The sequence below is a fragment of the Pelobates fuscus genome, chromosome 9 (genome assembly GCF_036172605.1).
Source record: "Pelobates fuscus isolate aPelFus1 chromosome 9, aPelFus1.pri, whole genome shotgun sequence".
NCBI lineage: Eukaryota > Metazoa > Chordata > Amphibia > Anura > Pelobatidae > Pelobates > Pelobates fuscus.
This window is the reverse complement of record NC_086325.1, coordinates 86,908,270-86,934,974: the sequence shown is the minus strand read 5'-3', so window position 1 is coordinate 86,934,974 and position 26,705 is coordinate 86,908,270. Positions and strand designations below refer to the sequence as shown.

The following is a 26,705-nucleotide window of genomic DNA, read 5'->3' as shown; positions in this document are numbered from 1 at the left end:
ACTGGAGCCAATGATTGCAAAACCTCCTAGATGGTGGTTTACCCCTGTTTATTACAATATACAAAAAATAAAAAAATGGAGGATGCAAAGCTTTACATATAGGAATGGAATAGTAAAATGGTGAAATTACCATATTGAGTTTAAAACTTAACTTTTAATAAGTCTGGGTAAAAGGTCCATTTAGTGGACTCTACAAAGAGAACTGGCAACAATAAGAAAAGAGAAAAATAGTACTATTGTAACGAAAAGAAAGACATAAAAACATAAATTGAGGTATAGTGGCTGTAATAGCCCACTGATAAGAGTTGTCAACTAGACATGCGCAATTTGTTTCGTTCCAAATGCAAATTCGGACGAATTTCGGAATTTTAACATTCAGATGCCTTCAAATGTCCGAAGTGCCAAATTTCCGAAATGCCGAATTTCGAAATGCCGAACCGAATTGCCGAAGTTCCGAATTTCAGAATGGCGAACTGAATTTCCGAAGTGCCGAATTTCCGAAGTGCCGAAGTGCTTTGGATTTCTGAAAAGTGGCAAACCAGGAGAGGGTTGGGTTTAGGGATTGGAGTAAGGTTAGTGGTAGGGTTAGTTATTGAGGTAGGGTTAGTGGTTGGAGTAGGGTTAGTGGTAGGGTTAGGGTAACTCTATTCCTAACCCTACCCCTAACCCTACCCTATCCTAACCCTATGCTTACCCTAACCTTACCCCTAGCCCTACCATAGCCCTACTCCTAACCCTACCCCTAATCCTAACCCTGCTCCTAACTCAACCTAACCCCTAACCCAACCATAACCCTAACCCTACCACTAGCCCTACCCTAACCCTACCCCTAACCCTACCTTTAACCCTACCCTAACCCAACCCTAACCCTACCCTAGCACTACTCCTAACCCTGCTCCTATCTCAACCCTAACCCTACCATAACCCTATCTCTAACCCTACCATTAGCCCAACCCTAAATCTACCCTAACCCTACCTCTAACCCTAACCCTACCCCTACCCTACTCCTAAACCAACCCTAACCCTAACCCCTTTGTGTCAAAACAAGTGCCTTATTAAGCTGTCTCTTGACAACTCTTATCAGTGGGCTTTTAACCCCTTAAGGACACATGACATGTCTGACATGTCATGATTCCCTTTTATTCCAGAAGTTTGGTCCTTAAGGGGTTAAAGCCATTATACCTCAATTTATGTTTTTATGTGTTTTTCTTTTCTTTACAATAGTACTATTTTTCTCTTTTCTTTTTGTTGCCAGTTCTCATTGTAGAGTCCACTAGATGGACCTTTTACCCAGACTTATTAAGTTTTACATTCAATATGGTAATTTCACCATTTTAGTATTCCATTCCTATATGTAAAGTTTTGCATCCTCCATTTTTTCTTTTTTGTATATTCAAAGGAAAAGATGCATGAGAAGAGGGTCAGAAATAAAAGGTACAGAAAGTAGACTCCTAGATCAATCAACTGATGACCAAATGTCAGAACGGGAGCTTCCTGCGAGGAGGGGAATGAATGAGCACCAAAGGAAGTGTCAACCCCCGCAAGAACGATAAGTCATCTGATCCAACGAGCAATAGTAAGACAAGAAACTGAACGGTGCGGACAAACTTAATAAACAAAGAGTGGTCCCATAGGAGCAAGAAGTGGCGTAGTAAGACAAATATACCATTATAAGCAACGAGCCACACACATAGAAGGTCTGCCAGGAAATATGAATAGAACACGGAAGTTGAAAGAGGTTTCATGCCTCGGTGGATGGAAAAACGAACACTGTCGGGTGTAGAAACTACAGCATGGAAATCAAAAGCTCTAATATCAGAGACTCTTCTAAAGTAAATCAGACAAAGGAGTAACACCAGTTTAGTGGAAAGTTGTCATAAAGAGAGATCTAAATTAGAAGGCCAATCTTCCAAAAAGGTAAAAACGTGCCAAATCCCAGAACTGAGGAGTAGGAGGCCTGGCAAGTCTTATATCACTTAAGAGTCTGCAGTCTGCAGAGAGCAGGATGCCTGCCCACGGACGAGTCATCGATAGGGACGTGAGCCGTGGAAATGGCGGAATGCAAGAGATTAATAAATCGATAGGATTTACCTTGGTCAAAGAGAGAAAACATGAAAATGTGTACTAAAGATGCTAAAAAGGGATCAATATCCCTTTCCACACACTATCTATTCCAGATCTTCCACGCAGAGAGGTAGGAACAATCTATGAATCCCGTTGTAGTCCTCGAGCAGTGCTCAAAAGTCCTGACACATTCCAGAATCCCCTGAAATGGTCCAAGCCACAAGCTGAAGGTAACCCTAAAGGACAAAAGGGTGAAATTCACCTGTTGTACCTCAGAGAAGATTGTATGTTCGAGGAGGAAGAGAGTAATCTACCAACAGTTCCAGTAGTTTGGAATACCAAGGTTGTGCCCTCCAAAGAGGAGGGAAAAGGAGGATTGTAACCCCAAGAGCTCTGAGTTTGCAAAGAGGTCGGGAAATCATAGAGAAATGTGGGAAAGCGTAAGCTCCTGACATCGGCCATCGATGGCACGGCACGGCGGGTCTGGTAGCCAGCTGAAGAAAAAGTCTGTCTGGCGATTCAAGCAGGAAGCGAAGAGGTCTATGTAAAGAGGACCACAGATTAAATGAATATGATGGAACATGTGTAGATCCAATTGCCAATCGCTCGCTAAGCAAAATTGATAAGGTTCCTTTGTCAAGTCCGAGAGGAGTTTGGAACGTGAGCCAAGGAGAGTGCGTGTGGGTGGGTGTACTGAAGCTGCACCTGAGGGTAACCCCTTCACTTCCCACCACCTGCAGTCCTGCTCACCTGTTAGTGTCATGTCTTGCTACGTGTTCTGGCCTACCTGCTGACGCTCCTGGAGTCTCTCTCAGAAGCAATGGAATATTTCCTCCAGGCGCTGCAGGGTATCTTCGGTGGTGCCATGAGGCCATGCCTTGGAAATGGGAGCAGATTCGGCGTGCGTGTTGAGCTATCAGCCGCCATCTTAAATGCTCCATGTGAGGTAAGCGCCATTGCTTCATTGGTCAAGGCTTAGGGCTCGATTTGGGCTGGCTGCTCCGGACACCCAGTGAGGACCGGGATGTCCCCCCCGGTCCAAAGGCGGGGGGTTGTCTAGGAGGTAAGAGAGCTGAGGGTTCTGTATGCAGGGTTGCCAGCGAGGAGAGTGGTTGTCTCTCCCCAGCTCGATCCCAGTAGGCCCCAGCAGATTGTTCTGGGTTCCCGGTTAGTGAGTAGCTTGTATCAGGTATCGGGAGGTTCACCCGGGTATCCTGGTCTTGTCTGTAGCCCTTCAAGAAGCGGACGTGCTGATTTTCTGTCCCCCCCAAATGTATGAGTTTGTCAGGAGTTTAGTCTCTGCATGTCCATTCAGCCTGGGAGCTAGGCTTCGCCCCTAGTTTATTTCTGCTGTCTTTCTCAAGAGGCTTGCTTGGACATAATCTACAAACTTGTGCAATGGGTTCCAGTGCTGCCCCTTCAGGTGAGTCCTCCAAAAGATCTAAATCCTGATGATTGGGCGAGGAATAATGTTTTAATTTAGACGTTTTAGCAGGCACTTTTCCGGCTGACGTGCTGTTACTCATCCAGGGGCGCTTGCAGGGAGCCCTGTCATGATCAGAGAACTTTTAAGACTAGTCTGAGTCAGAAAGGTGTTGAAGTGTAGCTTTGTGGACAGGAACAGGCTGCTCTTGGAAGGCAGTTAGTGCTTTAAGGATGGATTCTGCGATAGTAGAGAAAAGCCAGACTTTAAGCTCGGCACTTACAGAGGGGTCTGATTGCTCAGACATGTTAAGGTGGCAAGGTGGCAATAGCCAAAGTAAAATAAATGTAATATTAATGTAAATAATGAAAAATAACAATATATATATTGGAAATATATATATATATATATATATATATATATATATATATATTGGAATCACTCAATAGTAATAATTAAGTGAGGGTCACCTACGATGCAGACATGTATACAATAAAGTGGGTTCAGCCACAGAAGTTAAATAATGCAGACAAAAGTGGGGGTCACCCACAATGTAGAGGCATTAACAGTGAACTGGGGGTCACCCACTGCAGATGTAATAACAATAAGCTGATACAGATAAGTGAATTTTAAATCATCACAGGTAATTATATGAGGTATTTATAAAGCTAAGGGTTATTCAGTAACCTGAAAGAGAAAAGAAAAAAGGAGGGGAGCATTAGGTAAAAACCTAAAGATTAAAACTAAACACAGAAATATATGGGTTGAAAAAAGGTAGAGGGACTTACCTTATAAAGGTTGCCTGAAACAGTTTGCACAACTGAGGTCAGAAGGATGAAGATTTATTAGAGAAGACTCACCTCAGGTAAAAGCCACACTGTGTGAGGTGATAAAAACGATGGGAAAAATGGACAGCTGAAAGGGCCTATTAAAAGCTAAAGGGTAGCAAAGGAAATCCCTTTAGTCATGTAAGACAAGGAATAGAAATCAAAGGAATATGTATGAAATAAAAAATATATATTAAAAGGAAACTATAATAAGTTAAAAGGTATTTTAAATAAAAACCTGAATGCAATTTAATTAGAATAGACTCACCAAGGAGGCAAGCAGCAAAGAAAGAGGAAGTGGGAGGAGTCTCGCAACCCTATGTTACTAATATATGTATTCTGAATGGTTGATTCTGTTTTGCACTTTTAACTGTGTCTTTGCTGCTGGGGTACCTCAGGACTTACGAAGAGTCATCCTTCAGCACTCAGGACAGGAAAAACATCCTGTGGAGGAAATCTCTGGGGAACTATGGCTTGAAGGACAGCCCTTCCCTCTGGGCATTAACCCCTTAAGGACCAAACTTCTGTAATAAAAGGGAATCATGACATGTCACACATGTCATGTGTCCTTAAGGGGTTAAGAGGCAAATACAGAGATTAATCTGAACTATATAAAACTATATAAATCGGAACACGGACAAACAGGCCAGTGTATATACATTTAGATATATAGAAAATAAATATTAGCAAATTATCAATAGATAAATAGGATACCTTGATTAATAGTGTACACTATTAGGGTTATTCACTAGTCACAAGTGAGTATTGGTGGGAATTCAAAGTGAATGTCAAATTTAAGGCCTAAATAACCTCAAGGTTAGTCCTCCAATTTAAATATTAAATAAGATATTTAAATTACCTGGATAGATCTCTGTTAGATCAGGTATGATCAAGTGGTTTTTTTTCCCAAGTGATTTTTTCTTATAGATCTATATAATGGAGGATTTTAGCAATTTGTTTGAAGGGAGGCTAACCTTTCCTTCGTCCCCATAAAAAAGAATTATGATGAGTTTGATATTTTCTTAGATCTAACTCTAGTTTCAAGACATTCACAGTTTTATGAAGGGGTCATAACCCCCAAATAAAAAAAAAAAAACGAATTCAATGATATCAATTAAAATAAAATGGCTCGTCCCTTCTAGAACCTTCGTTGCGTAATATGGAATAGGCATATCTTCAGACAAACCCAACTGAAGTATAGATCTGTGTCATTGATGGGTTTAAGCACCGTGGATATGGCCGTGCTTTGGATTTATGAAGAAAACAGAATGTTCAAGCAGTTATAGCAGCAGTTGTGTTTATGACATCACAGCATGACATCACATCATATTATGATTTTGCTACTAAGGATGACTGTTCCAGAGTTGTAAGGGAGAAGTTATCCTTATAAATATAAAAGGAAAGTATAATATAAAAAGTAGTCTTCATGATCAACATTTTATTTGAAACTAAAATAAACTTTGCAACCTCCTTTACTTTCTCTCCTTTTTTCACTCTCATATGTCACTTTTATATGTTTCTATTTTTCCCTCCCTATTTCCAACACACATCTTTCCAGTGATCGCCCTGAACCTGTATCTTTTCATTTCTTTTACCCACTCCTGTGATTTAATAATTTCTCTTATTATTATATCTATATGCACTAAACATAAATGTGTTAACATGCACATTGTAAAATTAAGACCAAGATAGCTAAAATAACAGAAAATGTAATCCAGTAATTTTTTTCAGTTTACTTAATTTTGACTTGTAATATGGAGACAAGGAAATTAGCCCTGCACTCAAATTCCCACTACTCTAAGGCGGTTGCAAAGACTGCAGTATTCATAAGCGCCAATACAAAAAACAAAGCCAATAAAAATGACCTGCACAATATTCCAGTCCCTATGCACATTTAAATAACAGTTTCTCGTAACAATGCAATGGTCAAAAAAGTGTAAGTTCACTTGCCAAGCCTTGTGGGTGAGTTCTACAATTCACTTTAGTGCTGTAAGCTAAAAGGCAACATCTCTAATGAGACACAAAGAGGTATTCTTTTTAATCCCTAATTAACCTGTAACTCTGTAACTGGGTACACATGTGCTAGGTGGCAGGCCTGTAGCATGACTGGGTAATGCAAATGCTAATAAAACCACACAGAAACAAACAGAAAAAATGCCATGTGTCAAATTCCCACTGTTCTTGGGCAGCAGCAGTGGCTGTAGAATTCATGAGCCCAACTACATGAATAAAACCATTTTGCATGTTATACGTGCACTATACCAAATCCCTATTGCGCAAACATATAGGTTTTTGGTATCAGTCAAATGTCAAATGCCTATTAAAGTGTAGGCTTACCTGCCAGGGGATTGCCTTGCCGTGAAAGCTCTAAATTTGTATCCTGAGTACAATGATATCCTCCATCCATGAATTTGCCACATATGGGAAAGCTATAGTGTGAAATTAAACACATGCTCTTTTAAGTTTTTACATTTTCATGTTTTTCACTGAATGAACTTTTGTCGAAAAAAAACCAATGCCACGCCCAGTGTCTAACTCTAAACCTGAATATTATTAATATTGGCATTTATATAGCTCCAACTTATTCCTCAGCACTTTACAATATTACAAAAGGGAAAATGTAACAATAAATGAGACGATTACAGAGTGTTACAGGAACAATAGGTTGATGAGGACTCTGCTCAAACAAGCTTGAAGAGTATGTTTTATAAACCACATTATGACGCCCAATCTTTGAATGAATACAGTGATTTATTTTGTACTCACTCTTGCATTTGGGGAGTATCAGTTGTAGAATATAGAATATAATATATTGTATAAGATAGAATATAGTGAAATATAACTTTAAAAATGTATGGTATATAATGTGAATCACAAACTATCACACTCACATTTATGACAACTTATAGAATATCAATATCCGCTCCGATATACAGTTGTGCTCAAACGTTTGCATACCCTCGGAGTATTGGTAATATCTGTACCATTTTTAAAGAAAACATGAGTGAGCAGGCAAAACACATTTATTTGATTTCTTATGGGATTCATATTCAACTGTAGGTTATAACAGAATGGCACAATCATAAAACAAAACAAAAAAAAATAATTAAATGACCCCTGTTCAAAAGTCTGCATACCCTTAGTCCTTAATACTGTGTATTGCCCTCTTTAGCATTAATGACAGTGTGTAGTCTTTTGTAATAGTTGTCTATGATGCCCATAATTCTTGCACGTACAATAGCTGCCTATTTGTCTTGGCAAAATACCTCCAGGCAGGGGCGTACCTAGAGCAAATGGTACCCGGGGCGGGTCCTAGTTTTGGCACCCCCCCTCCTCCCCCCTGCACTTTAAAATGTAAAATACACCCACAATTTTTTTAATGTATGTAGCATTGAGCAGTGCTTGCATGTTTCAATGTAAGCATGCTTTTGTATGGAGTAAGTGTGAGTGAATGTAGGGGTGTGTTTGTATGTAGTGTTGGCATTTTAATGCAGGCATGCTTTTGTGTGTAGTGTTGGCGAGATGCAGTGGTGTGGTTATATATAATGGTGATGTTTTAATACAGAGGTGTGTATGTAGTGTTTACACTGGAATGCAGGGATGTGTTTGTGTGTAGTGTTGGCAAGATGATGAGATGTATGCAGATATATACACACACTGACACACATGCAGATACGACACACAGTCACAAACAGATACAGAGACACACATGCAACTACACAGACACACATACAGATACACAATGCCATCCTCCTGTTTAGTACCTGCTGGCTGAGGCTGTTGGGAGTTGGGCTCTAGTTCTCTCCCAATCAGTGCCGCCCTCCATCCTGCGTGTCTCAGTGTTAGCTGGGAGGAAGTGACTGAATTTCACTTCCCCCAGGACTGCCATTTTATTATTACAGAAGCCTGGTCGCACCATTAAAGCACCACAGTGCACAACTGGGCCCCTGAAGCAGTGGTGACTCTAGGAACAATATATAGGGGAGGCACATAAACAGTGGGAGCTGGGAGCATTAATAATTTTCACTAGGTAATGGGGTAATGTGCTGCCATTGGCTGTCTGACGACAGCATGTTGTGCATGCTGGCATCAGACAACACATTTGCATAGAATTCACATTAGCCACCTAGATTTCTGGGATGGCTGACACCTCTTAACTTTGATCTTTGTTTAGCGGATAACTCCCCTATTTCTTATCCTTTTGTGGGATTGCCATATTTAAGGACACCAAATAAGGGAGCTATCTGCTAAACAGCACCCTAATTTGGTATCTTTACATATGGAATCTCACATAAGGGCACCAATTTAGGGAATTCTCTACTAGACAGCTAAAAGATCAACATTTAAAAAGCCTTTTTCTTAATTTTAATCTTTAGGTTGTTTAGTAGATAACTCACTTATTTGTTATCCTTATGTGGGATTGACATATTTAAGGACACCAAATTAGGAGCTATTTACTAAACATATACACAACCACAGATATACACACACATTTAGTTATTAAGAGGTCCAACCAACCTCCCTACCTTACTCTGGGAGTGACTAGCGGTTGCTGCTGATCTGGGATCTCTGTGCTCTTCCTTCACAGCTCACTTGCACGACAAGTAGTGATGCCGATGCCAGGATGACGTCATACCCCGGCTGCCGGCTTACTGCAGGGCGTACACAAACTCCTATATGGTCCATAAAAATGTTTAATCTCACTGTCTCCCAGTATATATCTGTCCTACCTGTCTGGGGGGAATGTGACAACGTGGATGTATATGTAAGTGGGTGAGTATTACTAGCAGGAGAAAGGTATATGGCAGGGTGGGACAGTGTGGTGGATACTATGACAGTGTGTGCCATTGCACACAGTGGATTTAAGGAGGTGATTGCAGGTGAGGTGGTGAGTATATGGTGTTTTATGTCACGGGTGGGAACAATGGGATTGGGTGTTATATGGAAGAGAGGATATTATGTCAAGGCAGGGCCAGGGTGTATGGCAGGGTGTGTATTATGATACAGTGGAGGTATATAGCAGGGAGGATATTATGACAATGTGGGTATTATATGACATGTTAAAGGGGTATATGCCAGGGTGGGAATTATGACCAGGTAGTGGGTTTATAGCAGGGAGAGTATTATGACAAGGCAGGGAGGGTATTATGACAAGGCGGGGGTGTATATGGCAGGGCAGGGGTGTTTGTCCAATCTACTTGTCTGCTGTGACAATCTACTTGTCCTGATACAAATCTTTATTGATAGTAATTTAGGAGACAGACCTGGTGTAGGGCACATAGTGTGGGGGGGATAGAGATGTAGTATGGGTAAGACACATAGTGTGGGGTGATAGGGATGTAGTATGGGTAAGACACATAGTGTGGGGTGATAGGGATGTAGTATGGGTAAGATACATAGTGTGGGGTGGGATAGGGATGGCAGAGTGAGGCGGGGACAGGTGGCAGAGCGTAGGAGGGAGGGGCTGACAGAGCGTGGGAGGGAGTGACAGATAACAGAGTGAGGAAAAGAGGGAGTGACAGGTGGCAGAGTGAGGGAAGGAGGGAGTGACAGGTGGCAGAGTGAGTGAGGGGATGACAGGTGGCAGAGTGAGGGGATGACAGGTCGCAGAGTGAGGGGGGGGTTAGTGACAGTGACTGAGGGAGGCGGTGACAGGGTGACTGAGGGAGGGGGTGACTGGTGACTGAGGGAGGGGGTGACAGAGTGACTGAGGGAGGGGGCGACAGGGTGAGAGGGTGACTGAGGGAGGGGGTGACTGGTGACAGGGTGACTGATGACAGAGTGACTGAGGGGGGTGACAGGGTGACTGAGGGGGGTGACTGGTGACAGAGTGACTGAGGGGGGGTGACAAGGTGACTGAGGGGGTTGACAGAGTGACTGAGGGAGGGGCTGACTGGTGACAGAGTGACTAAGGGAGGGGGTGACTGGTGACAGAGGGGTGACTGAGGGAGTGTGTGACAGGGTGACTGAGGGAGGGGGTGACTGGTGGCAGAGTGACTGAGGGGGGTGACAGGGTGACTGAGGGGGGTGACTGGTGACAGAGTGACTGAGGGGAGGTGACAGGGTGACTGAGGGGGGTGACTGGTGACAGAGTGACTGAGGGGGGGTGACAGGGTGACTGAGGGGGTTGACAGAGTGACTGAGGGAGGGGCTGACTGGTGACAGAGTGACTGAGGAAGGGTGAGAGGGTGAATGAGTGGGGGGGTGACAGGGTGACTGAGGGTGGGGGTGAGAGGGTGGCTGAGGGGGGTGTCAGGGGGGGTGACAGGGTGACTGAGGGAGGGGGTGAGAGGGTGACTGAGGGAGGGGGTGACTGAGGGAAGGGGTGACAGGGTAACTGAGGGTGGGGGTGAGAGGGTGGCTAAGGGTGGGTGACAGGGTGACTGAGGGAGGGGGTGAGAGGGTGACTGAGGGAGGGGTGAGAGGGTGACTGAGGGAGGGGGTGAGAGGGTGACTGGGGGAGGGGGTGAGAGGGTGACTGGGGGAGGGGGTGAGAGGGTGACTGGGGGGTTGAGGGGGGGTGAGAGGGTGACTGAGGGTAGGGTGAGACGGTGGCTAAGGATGGGTGACAGGGTGAATGAGGGGGGGTGAGAGGGTGACCGAGGGAGGGGGTGTGAGGGGGGTGTCAGGGGGGGTGACAGGGTGACTGAGGGAGGGGGTGAGAGGGTGACTGAGGGAGGGGGTTACTGAGGGAAGGGGTGACAGGGTAACTGAGGGTGGGGGTGAGAGGGTGGCTAAGGGTGGGTGACAGGGTGACTGAGGGAGGGGGTGAGAGGGTGACTGAGGGAGGGGGTGAGAGGGTGACTGAAGGAGGGGGTGAGAGGGTGACTGGCGGGGTGAGGGGGGGTGAGAGGGTGACTGAGGGTAGGGTGAGACGGTGGCTAAGGATGGGTGACAGGGTGAATGAGGGGGGGTGAGAGGGTGACCGAGGGAGGGGGTGAGAGGGTGACTGAGGGAGGGGGTGAGAGGGTGACTGAGGGAGGGGGTGAGAGGGTGACTGAGGGAGGGGGTGAGAGGGTGAATGAGGGGGATAAGAGGGTGACTGAGGGAGGGGGTGAGAGGGTGACTGAGGGAGGGGGTGACAGGGTGACTGGGGGTGGGGGTGAGAGGGTGACTGAGGGAGGGGGTGAGAGGGTGACTGAGGGGGGGGTGACAGGCTGACTGAGGGCAGGTGACAGGGTTACTGAGGGCAGGTGACAGGGTGAATGATGGGGGTGACAGGGTGACTGAGGGAGGGGGGTGAGAGGGTGACTGAGGGAGGGGGTGACAGGGTGACTGAGGGAGGGGGTGACAGGCTGACTGAGGGAGGGGGTGACAGGGTGACTGAGGGAGGGGGTGAGAGGGTGACTGAGGGAGGGGGTGAGAGGGTGACTGAGGGAGGGGGTGAGAAGGTGACTGCTGGGGGGTGACAGGGTGACTGAGGGAGAGGGTGAGAGGCTGACTGATGGGGGTGAGAGGGTGACTGATGGGGGTGACAGGGTGACTGAGGGAGGGGGTGAAAGGGTGACTGAGGGAGGGGGTGAGAAGGTGGCTGAGGGAGGGGGTGAGAGGGTGGCTGAGGGAGGGGGTGAGAGGGTGGCTGAGGGAGGGGGTGAGAAGGTGGCTGAGGGAGGGGGTGAGAGGGTGGCTGAGGGAGGGGGTGACAGGGTGGCTGAGGGAGGGGGTGACAGGGTGGCTGAGGGAGGGGGTGACAGGGTGTCTGAGGGAGGGGGTGAGAGGGTGTCTGAGGGAGGGGGTGAGAGGCTGACTGATGGGGGGTGACTGAGGGTGGGGGTGACAGGCTGACTGATGGGGGTGACAGGGTGGCTGAGGGAGGGGGTGAGGGTGAATTTACAAAAAAAATATTATTTTACCGTGATTCAGGGGCTGTCTGTCTCCATCCCAGGCAGTGCAGGAGGTGCAGGCAGAGTGACCGCAGGGGAGAAACCTGTCCGAATACAGGCTCTGCGCCCCCTGCTGGCACACTCCATAACAACCTCCCTGGTGCTCAGTGATGACTCAGAACACAGGCTGGGAATCCCCTCCCTGTGTTCTGACTCACTCACTGAGCGCCGGAGCCGCGAGGGAGAGGACGACCAGGAGGAGGTGCAGAGTGTGGCACCCCCCTACTGAGTGGCACCCGGGGCGGACCGCCCCCCCCCCGCCCCCCCCTTAGTACGCCACTGCCTCCAGGTCATACAAAGTCTTTGGTCGTCTTGTATGAACCACATGTTTGAGATCTCTCTAGAGGGCTTGGATGATATTAAGGTCAGGAGACTGTGAGGGGCACTCCAGAACCTTCACCATTTTATGCTGTAAGCATTGCAGGGTCAACCTGGCCTTGTGCTTAGGGTAATTGTCATGCTGGGAACACTATAAACCAATTTTACCATATAAAATAATCCTATCTTAAAATTATGAATTGCAGAAGTATTGCCAAGATGCGTTTTGCTAGTCAGGCTCCTTAGTCGGATGCAAAATGCATGTTGGATGGAAAGACTTCTGTATGGCATCATTTAATGATAATGCTATTTATATGGTAAATTGTAGTTTTATAGGGCTCCAAAGTTGCACCAACTGTATATGTGGACAACCAATCCATCACATGTGTAGATTTATTCCTTGAAATGTATTGAGAATCCAGAACCTGCTTCCTTCTGTTTCTGCTGATGACAACTCTAAATTGACCTTTATTGGAAAAAGATATTCTTACATAAAACCTATAATGAAGGTTTAGTATCATATTATGGCCACAGTTGGAGATTGGAATTACCATACATGACAGCACAGGAGTTGGACCTCAGAAATTACAGAGTCTCCATTGACTGGTTGGACCTAAAGGATGGTATTACTAAATTATCTATATGTGTTGCACAATCATGGTTTTAGAACATTATGTACTTTGGTATACTACTCCGCTTGTATTATTTTGCATGGACTGATCTCCCACAGTTAACTGCTACATATGTGTAGGCTTAAAGACATGCAAACAAGTTGCCCACAGATTGTCTGCTACTAGTACTGAATCCATCAACTGATAGAAAATTTGGTAGGCCAGTGTTAAAATACAATATTCTGTTCTTATTTTGTAGTGCATAAATACATATTTAAAAAAAATAAAAAAATAGGTGGTGAGGTAGAGAGAGTAGCAAACATAACATTGTCCATTATAGTCCAAATTACTGGACAAACATAGAAGAAGCAGATATGAGGTGTTAGTATCATGGGCTCAAATGGCTAGCTGACTTTAACCATTATTCTCAAGTATTCTCATGAAAACCACTTTAGGGCACAGGCAGATTCTTCAAAGTACAATATATTGGTGGACCAGTAAGAGGAAAACTACACAGGGGAAAGGTTTTGTGATATAAAGTCTGTAGGGGAAACATGCGTAAGGACTGGGCTTCAGATATAGTTTTAAAGGAGAAAAGATATTAAGAAAAACTAGATGAAGAAATACAAGTGCCTTGGGGCTTCTTACTGTTTTGTTAAATCACTAATCCAACTAAGTTGCCTAATGTTTCCCATGCTTTTTCTAAGCTGACATGGGAGAGATCATAGAGATTGTGACATTGCTCAAATCTCTTTAGTGAGACCTGCACAGTGTAATATCAGAACCTACATTCCCCCATGGAGCATTGAGACATTTCTGTGCAGAGAGACAGAGAGATGCTGATGATCACTTTGCATTTTATTCTGTTGTGTCCCATATAATTTATGTTAGCTCTGTATCTGGAGAAAAATAAGCACTTTTTTATGACATTCGTCTTCCTTTCTGTCAAATTCTATGGGAATTTTAGAAGTACGAAGGTAGTCACAATGGTTACACTCAAGCTTTTCAGCAGCAGGGTGTAAATAGACCTCTAATTAGAGAGGTCAAAACTCTGTATGTCTAAAACAAGTTCTAACTAAATTTGGAGCATTCAGGACAATTTGAAGGATATCTAAGGATAGTTTGTAACTTTATATATTCTTGTAATACATGGTTTTCTTTTTGTTGCAAATATTGACTTTAAGCCTTTGCACATAATCTAATTTTAGGTCCGTAAAATAAATTGAAGTTGGATTGTGTAAAGTGTAGAACTGGCTCAGTGAGCACCTGCCTAATTTATTGGAGGAAGAAGGTTTCATTTACAGCTCCAAGAACCAAAACATGGCACTTGTAAAGGTCAACGTCATTAACAGTAGGATTATAAGAGTCTCCGGAAGGTTTATGCTTCCTCCTCTCCCTAGCAGACTTGTTCATGAATCACCTCACATCTGATCCTGTTTCCTTCCTGGGGACTTAAAGGAATGACTCAGTTTGAGACTGGAGATACAGTCCTTTTTTTTAAGGTTTCTTTTGGAAACAGCATGCCCAACAAGCCCATATAAAAAAACAAAATGATATCCAACCATGGTTAATAGAACATCTTGTAAGATATCTCAGATGATAATAGAATGCAACATATCCCCCTCTGTACATTCATAAGGTATATATTTTATTAAGTATATAACTTTGGCTTATTGAAGTGCTTTGTCCGTGTTGACCGTGTCCTCTTTTTTTTATTTTATAAAAACGCCAATTTCAATGGAAATTAGCACTTTTATAAATAAACCTTGTTACATCTCTTAGCTGTCAATCAGTGGATCAGTGGATGAAGGGGAGGCATTGCAGTCGCTGCAGGTACTAGATCTGCAGCTATTGCAAGCCAAGATTTCATATATCCCTAAAGAAAACATACAAAACAAATGACATACATATTTCTTTGGAGTGTATATACTAAATTGTTAATTTTTTTAATGGAGGGTTCTTTAAAATGTGATCTGCATAGGTATATTAAATATAATAAATATTCAGTTATCCCGATTGAACATAAATAATAATGAATTCAATAATAAAGAAATGTAATATTTTATTTAGCTATGAGCAGAGTCGCAATGCTCATTTCCAAAAGTAGTGAGTGAACTTGGCAAAAAGAACGTTATGTTATATTAATAAACTGCCATTCTAAAACTATGGAGACTGCAGAGACTTCTTGAACTATGAGAGCAGCAAGAAATGACCATGGTTGAGATGTTTAACCCCTTGAGGACCAAGCTTCTGGAATAAAAGGGAATCATGACACGTCACACATGTCATGTGTCCTTAAGGGGTTAAAGTGTCCCTTCCCCTTTCCTGCACAGGACAATATAGTGTTGCCTGTGGCATTTTTGTGCCATCTGAGTACAGCTGGTCAGCATCTACTGTCAGTTGGACTACCCCAGTTGGACCACAGTTAAACAATGAAACAATGTACAACACCACACTGCCAATTATGAAAAATCAGTGCTGGATTCAGGTAAGTACATCTCCACAAACACTACCTAAAACAAAACATAGACAATATGCACAGATAGAATCTCCCCCATGACCTTTAGAATAAGTTACAACACTCACAAAAAATGAGAGTGCATGTATAATGCTGACATGGTCTATGGCCAGGATAAGAGAATGATGCAAACTATAGATACATTTACCTTATTTCACACCATGTCAGAGGCAGCATTACAGTGAGTTAAAATAGCCATGTAATAGGGATCTGAAACACTTTGAGTGTGTATAAACCTGCCTGTCTCTAGCTTATTATTAAACGCATCAGTCATTTGTGTTTGTGTTTGTATTGGATGATTGTGTGATTTGCTAAATCTTTAATATAAATTCAAAGGAAAATGGAGCAAAGCCTGGAAAAGGTTAACACATGTTTTAGGCAATTTTCAATGTTTTATTTAATGGTGTGAATTCCATAAAAGTTATAGTTCCCCTTTAAAACCTACCCTCTCAGATCCCATCAGTACTACAATCAGTTAATTGTCTCCTTTCACACGTACATAAAAAGTTATGACTTTTCTTTTCTTTTAAGAAAATGCTAACCCAAAGATAAGTCATATGTATAATGATTTTAATCTTCAACCGGATGATGAGCTAATGCAAATATTTGAAAACGTGATGGTATGGACCCAAATAAGGTGAAAGGAGGACAATTTGACCTGGCACTTGAGTATGCTTGGCACAACTTTGCATAGCTTGCCCAGTAAAATTTATTTTCAGCTCAATTCACAAGGATCAGAGTCTTGGTGTTAAAGTTGATAAATATAATGAGCAAATGCACATGTGCACAATACTAGAAAGGTCAGCCTGAACACTTTAAAATAACACACACACACACACACACACTCACTCTCTCTTTCTCTCTCTTTTTTTCTTTGCTGCTTTAAAATCTTCTTCTGTAAAGAATTCCTAAAATCTTCAGATGGGCTGACGAATGCGCCTATGTGTTGGATCATATTAATAATTTTTTCAAAATACACCCAATCAAGCCGAACGTTCTATTAAAACGTTAACCAGTGGGGAATTTTATCAGACTTCTAGGACTTTTTTTAAAATACACAACTGCTAATTAGTTGCGAATCTCCGTTATCTCTTTTTGCATTCAGTGATTTCCAAGAGGGACTCTGTTACAGCTAATCAACGCCTGTGATTGCAGACATTAGGTCATAAGGCTCCAATTACTCAAGTATTGATTGCACTTTTTTGTTGCAAGAGGCTTGACTCTTATTATCACATAGTGACATTATGCAGTCACTCCACACAGTGTGGAAAGCTAGTATCTTTTTAAGAGCTTTTGAATGGCATTATGGGTCAGAGTGGGACCATATTACTATTAGCCCTCCAAATCCAAATTTACATCTGTTGTTTCAGATTCATTAACTTTTAACTTTTTTATTTCTATCTATATACCTCTAAACATGTAATTAAAATGTTTAAACCAAGGTGATTCCCTTTACTTAAACATACAATGATGTTTAAATCTTTACACATACAATGGTGTTGTCAAGGTACTTTGCTATATATAATGTAAATAAAACCCAGTTTTATTTTTGTAGAATTCCAAAAATGTTTTTAAAACTTACATCTATACATCGTCTTAGCCGGATGACTACTGGACTTGAGCATCTGTTTTGTTTTGAATCAAATTTTGTTAGAATTTTGCTGGTTTGGTACCCTTATGTGGGAAAGATACCAAATTAGGGTGCTGTTTTGTAGAAGGCTCCCTAATTTCATACGCTTATATGGGAATGTCCTGGAAGGATAACGTTTAGGATACAAAATTAGGGCGCTGTTAGATAGCTCCATGGCACATTTTTATATGGATTGCTCTTTTTAAGGATACCGAATTAATGAATTATCTGCTAAACAGTGTTCTAATTTGGTATCCTTAAATAGGCAACCCCACAGAATTAGACAGCAATCTACTAAAAAGTGCCCTAATTTGGTATCTGTAAATAGTCACAAAAGTTCTTATTTTAGATACCACTGAGAACTTGCTGTGTAGTGCATTCATTTATTCCTTTTTTTTGTCTATAGTACGTATGTTTCCTCCTATTTCTAGCAACCTGAAGTTTTTAATTATCCAAGAATGATCTATCCCTAGGAACTTATTAGTACAGGGTTGTTAACTTATATATTGCATAACACCAGAAGCATTTTAGCTGCAGACATTTTGAAGAATAATATGACTTACATGTCTTCAGGGGACCGTGCTGTAATTTAGCCAGTATTTAGTATTCTGGTCAAACAGAATTTATCCTATCCATCTTTAATAATGCAACCACAATGACCAATATATTGAAATACAGTACAGTAATATAACTCCCTAAAGGAACATATTAAAACAAGCCATACTTGCTAACAGCAACATTACAAAAGAGGATATTCAACACCAAGTGTTTAACAGCAAAAAAAGAAAAAACTTAATTTTCCTTGAGTAGCGAGTCTTTCATTCTAGTTTTATTTTATTACAAAATAGGTTCAATCAGCTCTGACATTTGACACATTTTCAGAACCCTTAGGTTTCTTATCCCAACTCGTCCCCATTTATATTTTTATTTGCAAGCCGTAATATTATTTCCTGTGTTTCTGAGCTGTAATATGTGTAGTTCTGCTTCTCCACTGCTCTTCATTTCCTTGGCTCTCAATTTGGGTTCCGCCTGCCAAACTGTGAAAGGTTTTCTTTCAGCTAAAGTGTTTGGCTTCTCGGTAGGCTTCACAGTCAGACGTGTTGACAGCTTTGGGGTAACCTCCAATTTCAGCTTCTTATAGATAGTTATTCTGTGGTCTGTTTTATACCGTATTCTCTATAGCCACTGTCATTGACACCAGCCATATTCCCTTTAGATTTGTTTAGACTCCAGAGACCAACAGCATTAGAGGCCATTACCAAAAGCCAAAATACACAAAGAGCAAAGCTACATTTTATTAACTTTATATGCATTGGTCTATATAATGGAAACTAGGAGTGCCAAGGGAATCTCTTTTATCCAAATCAATCGTTGCAATAAATGTGCTTAGAAATTGAATAACTGAAAGCCTCTGTCATTCCTAGATACCGAAGCATACTGTGTATTTCAAGACCGAAAGTATCGGGTTGGAGAAAGATGGCATCCTTACTTGGAGCCCTACGGACTTGTATACTGTGTCAACTGCTTATGCAGAGAGGTAATGTTGTTATAAGGGTACAAGTAAATAAAAGGACAAGTCTTCTCGTATCTGCATGCATGTGTAAAATATTACCGACAGAAACGCTCCCTTGTTGCAACATGATCTTTGCCACTTTACAGCATTCAAACAGTGATGGATAGCTACAACAATACCAGTAATAATAAAAACATGCAGATGTTTGTGAAACAAAAGATTTGATGATGCACATCATCACTGCATTGGAATGTTACATCTTGCCTGTGTTATAAAAGAAAGATTATAAACTATTTTCCAGGAATATATTTTGTTCAGTATTCATTTCAGGCACTCTGGTAAGGGGTGTAACTTCCTTAACCATGAAGATGAATGATTCAACAACAAGAGAAAAAGGAAAAATATGGCCTTTCAAGTATTTGCTGTTTTATCAACACCAATCGATATCTTCTGTTCACCTACTTGGTCTGACAGGAAGCAGTTCTGTACTCTCAGTGAGCACTTCCTGACACACCGGGTAGGGGAACAGCCAGGGGAGGTGTGGCTAGGGCTGCATAAACAAAAACAAAAGTTATTTAACTCCTAAAGGGAAGTAAATTCAGCAGTGAGCCTGCAGGGGGTGACTATAGCGTCCCTTTAAGTTTTTTTGCAATTTTAAACATAAACATAGTATGTTTAATAATTAAAACAAAAGGGGGAAAGGAAAAACAAAAAAAGGGTGAAAACCATGGAATAAGGCAAACTAATCATAACCTCAACCATTATATTGTTCGATACAATACAAGAAAAGCTTCACATTTTCAATTACATTGATCCATCAATAGCAATTTCCAATTAATATTGTACCATACAATGATTATACATTGGGAATAAACCTTATAGAATAATTGACCACAATTACCTAATAATCCTTCCAAGATTCCCATGCTTGACCTAGTTTTATGTGAAGTGGAGAAGATTGCCTAATGGCCATTTCATAGTCCTCATTTTCAAGGACCAAAGAAATAATTTCATTGTTAGTGGGAATCATCAGAGTTTTCCAATATCTTGGTAGCACAGAGGTTGCTGTTATTAGTATGTGAGCATTGATAGTCTTTATAGGTTTATTAGTTATGCTTGAAATTCATTGTGTCATAATCTAATAAACCTCAAGTCTTGCATTATTTAAATGTCAGATTCCTCCTCTCAGTTGCCTGTTACGAACTTTACATTTGCAAAATGTCACTGCATCTTTAGGACCAAAGTACTCTCTGTACTTCATAATAATCTCTACAAACTGGAACCCAAATCAATGTTATATCAATGACTTTTGGAAATAGATTGTAATATTAGATTTTAATATTTTAGATTTTAGAATTCAACTTTAATATTTTTCTAACTCGTTCATTGAACTTTTAGAGTTCAACTTAAATTGTGCGACCATCCTTAAAACAGCAAATTGTCTTTTTGCCATTTGGTCATAAAGTTGCAGGTTTCTCTACTCTATTGTTAAGCATTGCAGAAGCAAATGTTTTCTTGCTATGATTATTATGGCTGTGAGCATATCAAAATCATCTAAAACTTGGCATGTGATTGGCTGTTTACTGTGTGTGTTAAATACTATAACTGCCTAATCTGAACATCTCTTCACTCATTGCAGGGTGGAAATGTTCTGTGTAGCAGAGTGAGGTGTCCAAGTCTCCACTGTTCTAATCCAGTGTATGTACCACAGCTGTGCTGTCCACGTTGCCCAGGTAAGTCTTTCCATAATCTAACTTCTTTTCCATAAGGTACCGCAATCTAGTGAAGTATTGTCCAAGTCATGTTGTGAAATAAGGCCACACACAGATTGTGAATGTTTTTGTAAAACATGCTGTGAATCTTCAAGTGTTTTTTTTATTTTTGTTATTATCTATTTGGTTGGTTAGAAGTTAAATAAGTATTTGGTAAGAATAAAATGATTTCACAAAAAAAAAAAAAAAATGATTCTCTACGTAACAGTTTATATGCACCATCATTCCTGCATATTGTTGGTAGTGTGGGGAATTACGCATATCTATAGACACTTGGAACTTCTCTGGCACTTTGGGATACCCAGTAGTAATGCGGGGTGGGTAACCTTTGACACTTTTATGTTATGTGGGTAAATGGCACTAGTAGTTCATAGATATAGGCACTCGCATGGCACTACATACTGGGGAAAAGTGTGGACAAAATGATGGTCCTACGGGATTGGATGCAAAAACGAATGGTGCAATACTGAAAACTAATTTAAGAAAACTAATGTTATCTACACAGGATATTGGCAGTCACTCACGGGTGGTAGAGCAATAACATAGATGCCAACATTTGAAAATAATTTCCAGGGACTTTTAATGGCATTTACACACACCAATATACACAGATACGTCCAAAGAGATACACACACCGATGCATACACACACAGAAATAAAAAAAAAACACACATTTCTAGCCAACTTCATCTGAGCCTTTGGGTGGTCACATTGGCTACACCACTGGTAGTTCCACCCTACTTTTTGTAAGGACAGAATCCCAAATCACGGACTGTCCTGCCAAATTCAGGACATTTGGCAACTGGGCAGTAATCTGCTCTGAATTTCACATGCAACTTTCTCAGGTATATAATAGCAGGACTAAAGATTACCATTAAAACAAACAGCATCTGCAGGAACAGGTCCATTACTTAAAATTAAGTTGAAAACTTACCTACTTATCAGGAGAAAAAGTCTCCAAATCTTTGAGTATGAGTTTGTGATCCACTGCAGATTGCTTTGCAAAATATATCACTGGCTTTAATACATTATTACAGCTTTGCACATTCAGTACTTGATAGGTGATATACAGGTTTAGGTCTGAAGTGTTGATGTGGGAGAAAGAGATACAGTTGCGCAAAAATATTTTAAGCAATACTTTCTTTCATTTTAGTAATATGAACTGTTTTTGACAACATTCGACTGATCTCAACTTGATTAGGTCCTATTATTGCATCAATTAGAATTATGGGCACGGGGGGCGGAGCCAAGCAGGCAAGCAGCCCAGACGTGCCCAGCAAGAGCTCCCACGTCTGGGGACAAAAAACGGGGCACAGCGCCTGCACACTGACTCCCACAGACTGCAGACCTCGGTACCCGTAATCAGGGTAGGCTACCGAATCGTATGGTACCTCTTGTAATTCCCTGCACAGCCGACCTGACACGACGAGGCTTGCGGCCTTCATGGGACTGAGCCACGGAGAGACGGCCGCTCTCCGGGCATATCAACAGTAACAGGGACCACAGCGAAGTACTTTCCCCCCCCCCCCCCCCGACCGGTGGGGGTTATCCCGGTCACCGAACAGCAACCGCAAGCATCCACACCTCGCTACTGGTCGGCCAGCGCTGCACACTCGGTCGAGCCACAGAGACCAAGATGGCGGCAGCTGACCATGAGGCGGAGGCAGACGAGCAGCACACAACGCTGGAACAGCGTCTGGACGACCTGTTCAAAAGATTCTGGCGAAAGCTCCGACACAAAGCACAACAAATGAAGCAGGTACAGCAGGGATACTCACCTCCCGGGGGCAGACAACAACAGGGGGAACCCCACAGGTTGCAGCAAGCAGCAAGCACTGAACACGAGGCTGGGCACAGCAGCGCTACCATGTGCGCCCTGCCGAAAAGACCACTAGGTCCCACGAGAGCGGCCAAACCTGGCAAGCTGCAGAAACCGCCATACTCCCTCAGGGCGTACAAAGCACACCATGGAAAAACCCTGTATAAGCAGCACAAATATGCCCAGGGAGGGGGAAGAAAAAAGCACCCAAAAGGCAAAATGTACCAACCTCGACCTAACCTAAACCAAGTATCCACTACAGGGACAGTCACACAAGCGCTCTCCACTAAAGGGCACTCATCCGCACGACTCTCCCGCGGGCTGCACCCCTGGTACGCCTGGAAACAGACCCCATCGGCACACCACGCCACAGCACCAAAGAACATGGGGAGAAAACAAACCGGAGAGGGACTCACACCCAGTGCAGTCAAGATCGCCTTACTGAACCCCCATGTTCCAGGTCTCTGTTTCCCAGACTTGGGTATTGGCTGACTGGACGCAGATCATTGATCAGTAAAGTCCCTACTAAGCTAGTGACTCCAATACCCATAATTATAATGCCAGTTTTATACAGTATCACTATTTTGTGTATGCTCGATTTGCTCCCAAGTTTACTCTTTATATACAGTACAGCTCTGCTAGCATAATGTCTTGTTCACTTGTTTTTCCTCATGATATGATAACCATACTACTGTTATTACTACTATATGATCGTAATATGTAGCAACGTAACACCCCACTAGTTTTGTTTAAAGCGAAAAGGTCTAACCAGTTATGTTTTAAACTATACATACACTCACGCCATTACTAAGCATGTATACGCATCTAGGAACGCATCTATGGCGTATAGATAAGCCTGTACCTAAAAATCTAAAAATGCACATGTAGCGCTGCCACTGTTTTAAATCGTTGATTTGCACGTATACGCTGTTGTGGCGTTCGTCAATATTTCTGTAACCACCTGCGCAACAAAAATAAAGAATTAAAAAAAAAAAAAAAAAAAAGAATTATGGGCACATTTGAATTATACAAAAAAGACTTGTGACAAGTCCACATGAAGACAATTATAGTTATGCAATAGTTTGAGTAGTGAGTCACTGGCCCTTCAAACAGACGTGTTAAAATACTTTTAGTTTTTTGGTTTTCATTCCACAGACACCTCTTGTTTCCTCCTCTGCACTGTTTCTATATTTAATATTTTCACCGTGACCCTCTCCCAAGTAGCAAACACTTTTACTTTATATGGAGAGTTACAAACCTGATGTCAGTTCCAGAAATCAGAGTATACTTAAGTATAAGTCACAACCTCGCAATTATAACCTGAGCGAGTTGTGAGAGATCCAGGCCATGAAAAGTTGGTGGTATGAAAAAAATATATATATCACATTATGGCTACGTGGAAAAAATAGAGAAATGGTAATCAAAGTTTAATTAAGCAAGTGTAAAACATCATACAGGGATTAGTCATTGGTATAATGACAGCTTGGAAAGGTTAAGATTTTTCACAATTCTGCTGTTAGAGAAGTTAACTAATTAAGGGGAAAGTGTAGACTCTCTGCTTCATTTCATTAAAGTGCTTATAGTGTCTAGAGTCCCCTTGCACTGGCCTTCTTTTCAGCAACAATATTTTTTTCTTTTGTCAATCTCTTTTTATTGTGGTGCAAGCATTATACACAATATATGCAGTGACATTATACAGTGTGAAGCACGTAAATCACAAACATGAGGAATATAATTGCATAAGTGCGCGGGAAAGGCATTGTTTGTTTTTAAAGTATAAATGTAAACACGAGAAAACTATATTGCTATACAGGCATCAATATACTATATACCAGGCAATAGACCCGAAGCCTGACTGAAGTGACTGAAACATTGCTAGAATTATGAATTGAAGGTAGCTGCACATAGTCAACTGATTCCTTAACTAAAAATAATAGAACTGTGTCAAGAGGCAAGCCAAAGCCCGTAGTTGAAGTTGGCACCCAGTGCCCACTGGCCTTCCAGTATTGGTCAAGCCAGAGAGAAAGTACCCATACATGGTGGTGAGAGCATGGACTGTGTTCTGGTTTAGTAACCATGGCTTCCGGACTAGGTTGGGATTTGCCAGCTGAGTCTTCCCCTGATGCGGTAAGTGCGCGCTGTCAATCCTCAGTTTGGGTCCATAATTTTGTGCATATGTAGTGAAATGCTTCCAGGAAGGTGTAGCTTTGTAGTCGAGGCTTCTTAACTGCCATTTGCTGTTCATTAGTAGTAGTACAGACGACTGCCATTTTGGGACCTCCACACAGGCCCAAATCGAATACCTGCCCAGCTCAGGTAAAGTAGAGAAGAATCCTTGGTGAGGGCCGGTATAACCCCCACCAGCCCACAGAGGGGAAATACAAAGCCTTTGATATGGTCAGAGTATAGCTGATCTGACCGATCATGGAAGATCAGCCACATACTAGGCTGCAAGCTTCGCCTGCCAGCCTGGAAAATATGCAGAGCTGACACTCACATAAAGGGAAGCCCCATGGACTCCACGTTCAGTCATGTGTAGGCTCATTTTAATGTAGGGCATAGAAATAAAGATTAGATGTGTTTAATGGCAAGTTGCAGAGGAGCCGAAGCAATCTTTGTCCTGTTGGCGGTCAGGCCCTGCGTCCAATTCAACAATTTTTTATGTTTTAATGCCAAACTAGAGTCCACAGCAGCCCATCCCTTCTGTGCTGCTTGGATTAATGAGAAAGCATTAGCCTGATCATCAATGGATGGTTGTAATTGGCTGAGACTACTAGCTGAATGTTTTCAGCCTATGAAAGTGCCCATTGTTAGGATTAATTAGTATGGGCAGAAGGAAGTGTGTAATCTCTGCAATAGCCACACTTCCAGTGGGGGACAGGCTATGAGTGGTTTTATTATTTAGTATTAGGCTGCAATAGTCTTGATGATCTCAGCCAATGGCCAATGGAAATAAAGTATGTAAATCACGTTATTTTTGTTAATTAGGGGTGCCTGGATATCTAAATAGTTAGTATACCATTCTTTTGATAGGAATAAATGTTTGTAATCCTTTAATGGCAGTAACATTGTCCAACATTCAATTAGTTTAAATCCACAGCTTAAAGAAACATTGTACTTACCATAACAACTTCATCTAAATGAAGTTGTTATAGGGCCTACATTTGTTCTCCCCAACGTAATGGCCAGAAATGTTAGATGAGATGGGACTGTTATCTCCTGGCTCTTATACCATACCATACGCATTCACAGTGGAATCACGGTCTTACATTGAGAATTATTGCACGCATTGCGCCAAGCACATTGCATCAAGTGCAGTGATGCGCCTATGGTCCATAATGCTCCTCTATAAGGAGGAGCTGCACAAGCACCTGGGGAGATAAGGCGCTAGAGAGAAGGTGAGTAAAAATCTTTTCTTTGAGTTTGCATTTGTTTCAGTAAATGCAGATAGTGGATGCCTAAATCCAAGTAGGGACATTTAGACTGTAGAGCTAGGAATACAGATGTGTATTCCTAACTCTTCAGTGTCCCTTTTAATCTTTGCACATACTATTCAGCGTTTTGTATTGTGGGGTTGGAAACTAAATATGGGGAGTATCTTTGGAATTGTTTCTTTGTTTAATTTGGCTCTACATGAACCATGCTAAACTGCAAGGTAAACAGATCATTTGATAGCTTGTCTGGTAAATTATAACCATATTTCTTTTCTGAAATAAATGGGACATTTAAAGGGAGATCAGAAATATGGTTTTACTTTCTAGTTCTTCTAAAAAAAAAAATAACAATAGTCATTACCTTAACTCACTGACACACATGATTGGCAATTAATTGCTGTAATCATTTTAATGGTGTAGATGGTTACTAATACATCCAATCGGCAATGAACCAGCTTTGACCATTAGATGGATAGCTTATTTAATAAACATTGGTACTAACATTATTTATACAATACTGTTTAAATAAACAGAGTCAAATGACAAAATGACTAATCCTGTATCTCATGTCTTAACATTCATATTTTTACCATACCTTCTTACCATAATACGGTATCTGAAAATATAAAGAAAATTAGCAAAAACAACATGTGAAATGAAGAGTAATTTAACCCCTTAAGGACCAAACTTCTGGAATGAAAGGGAATCATGACATGTCAGACATGTCATGTGTCCTTAAGGGGTTAAACAGTGTCTGCAGTCAGTTTGAGTTCCCCAGGCATTATTAAGCTTTGTACGAAAACAGCCTGATTAAAACCCGGGGTGTTGCTAGGTGGCAAACAGTAGCCATGTGCATGGGGAAAATTTTCGGTTCGGTTCGGTTCGGCATTCCG

The 26,705-nt window shown here is 41.9% G+C and overlaps 1 protein-coding gene across 1 annotated transcript in view; it reads left to right on the top strand.

The window, feature by feature from the left end:
- Positions 1-26,705, top strand: part of CHRDL1 (chordin like 1) — a 113,259-nt gene that overhangs the window by 39,479 nt on the left and 47,075 nt on the right. The window contains exons 3-4 of the mRNA XM_063432149.1: positions 18,699-18,811; positions 20,427-20,520. Coding sequence (XP_063288219.1) covers positions 18,699-18,811; positions 20,427-20,520 — 207 coding nt within the window. The remainder of the gene's footprint in view (positions 1-18,698; positions 18,812-20,426; positions 20,521-26,705) is intronic.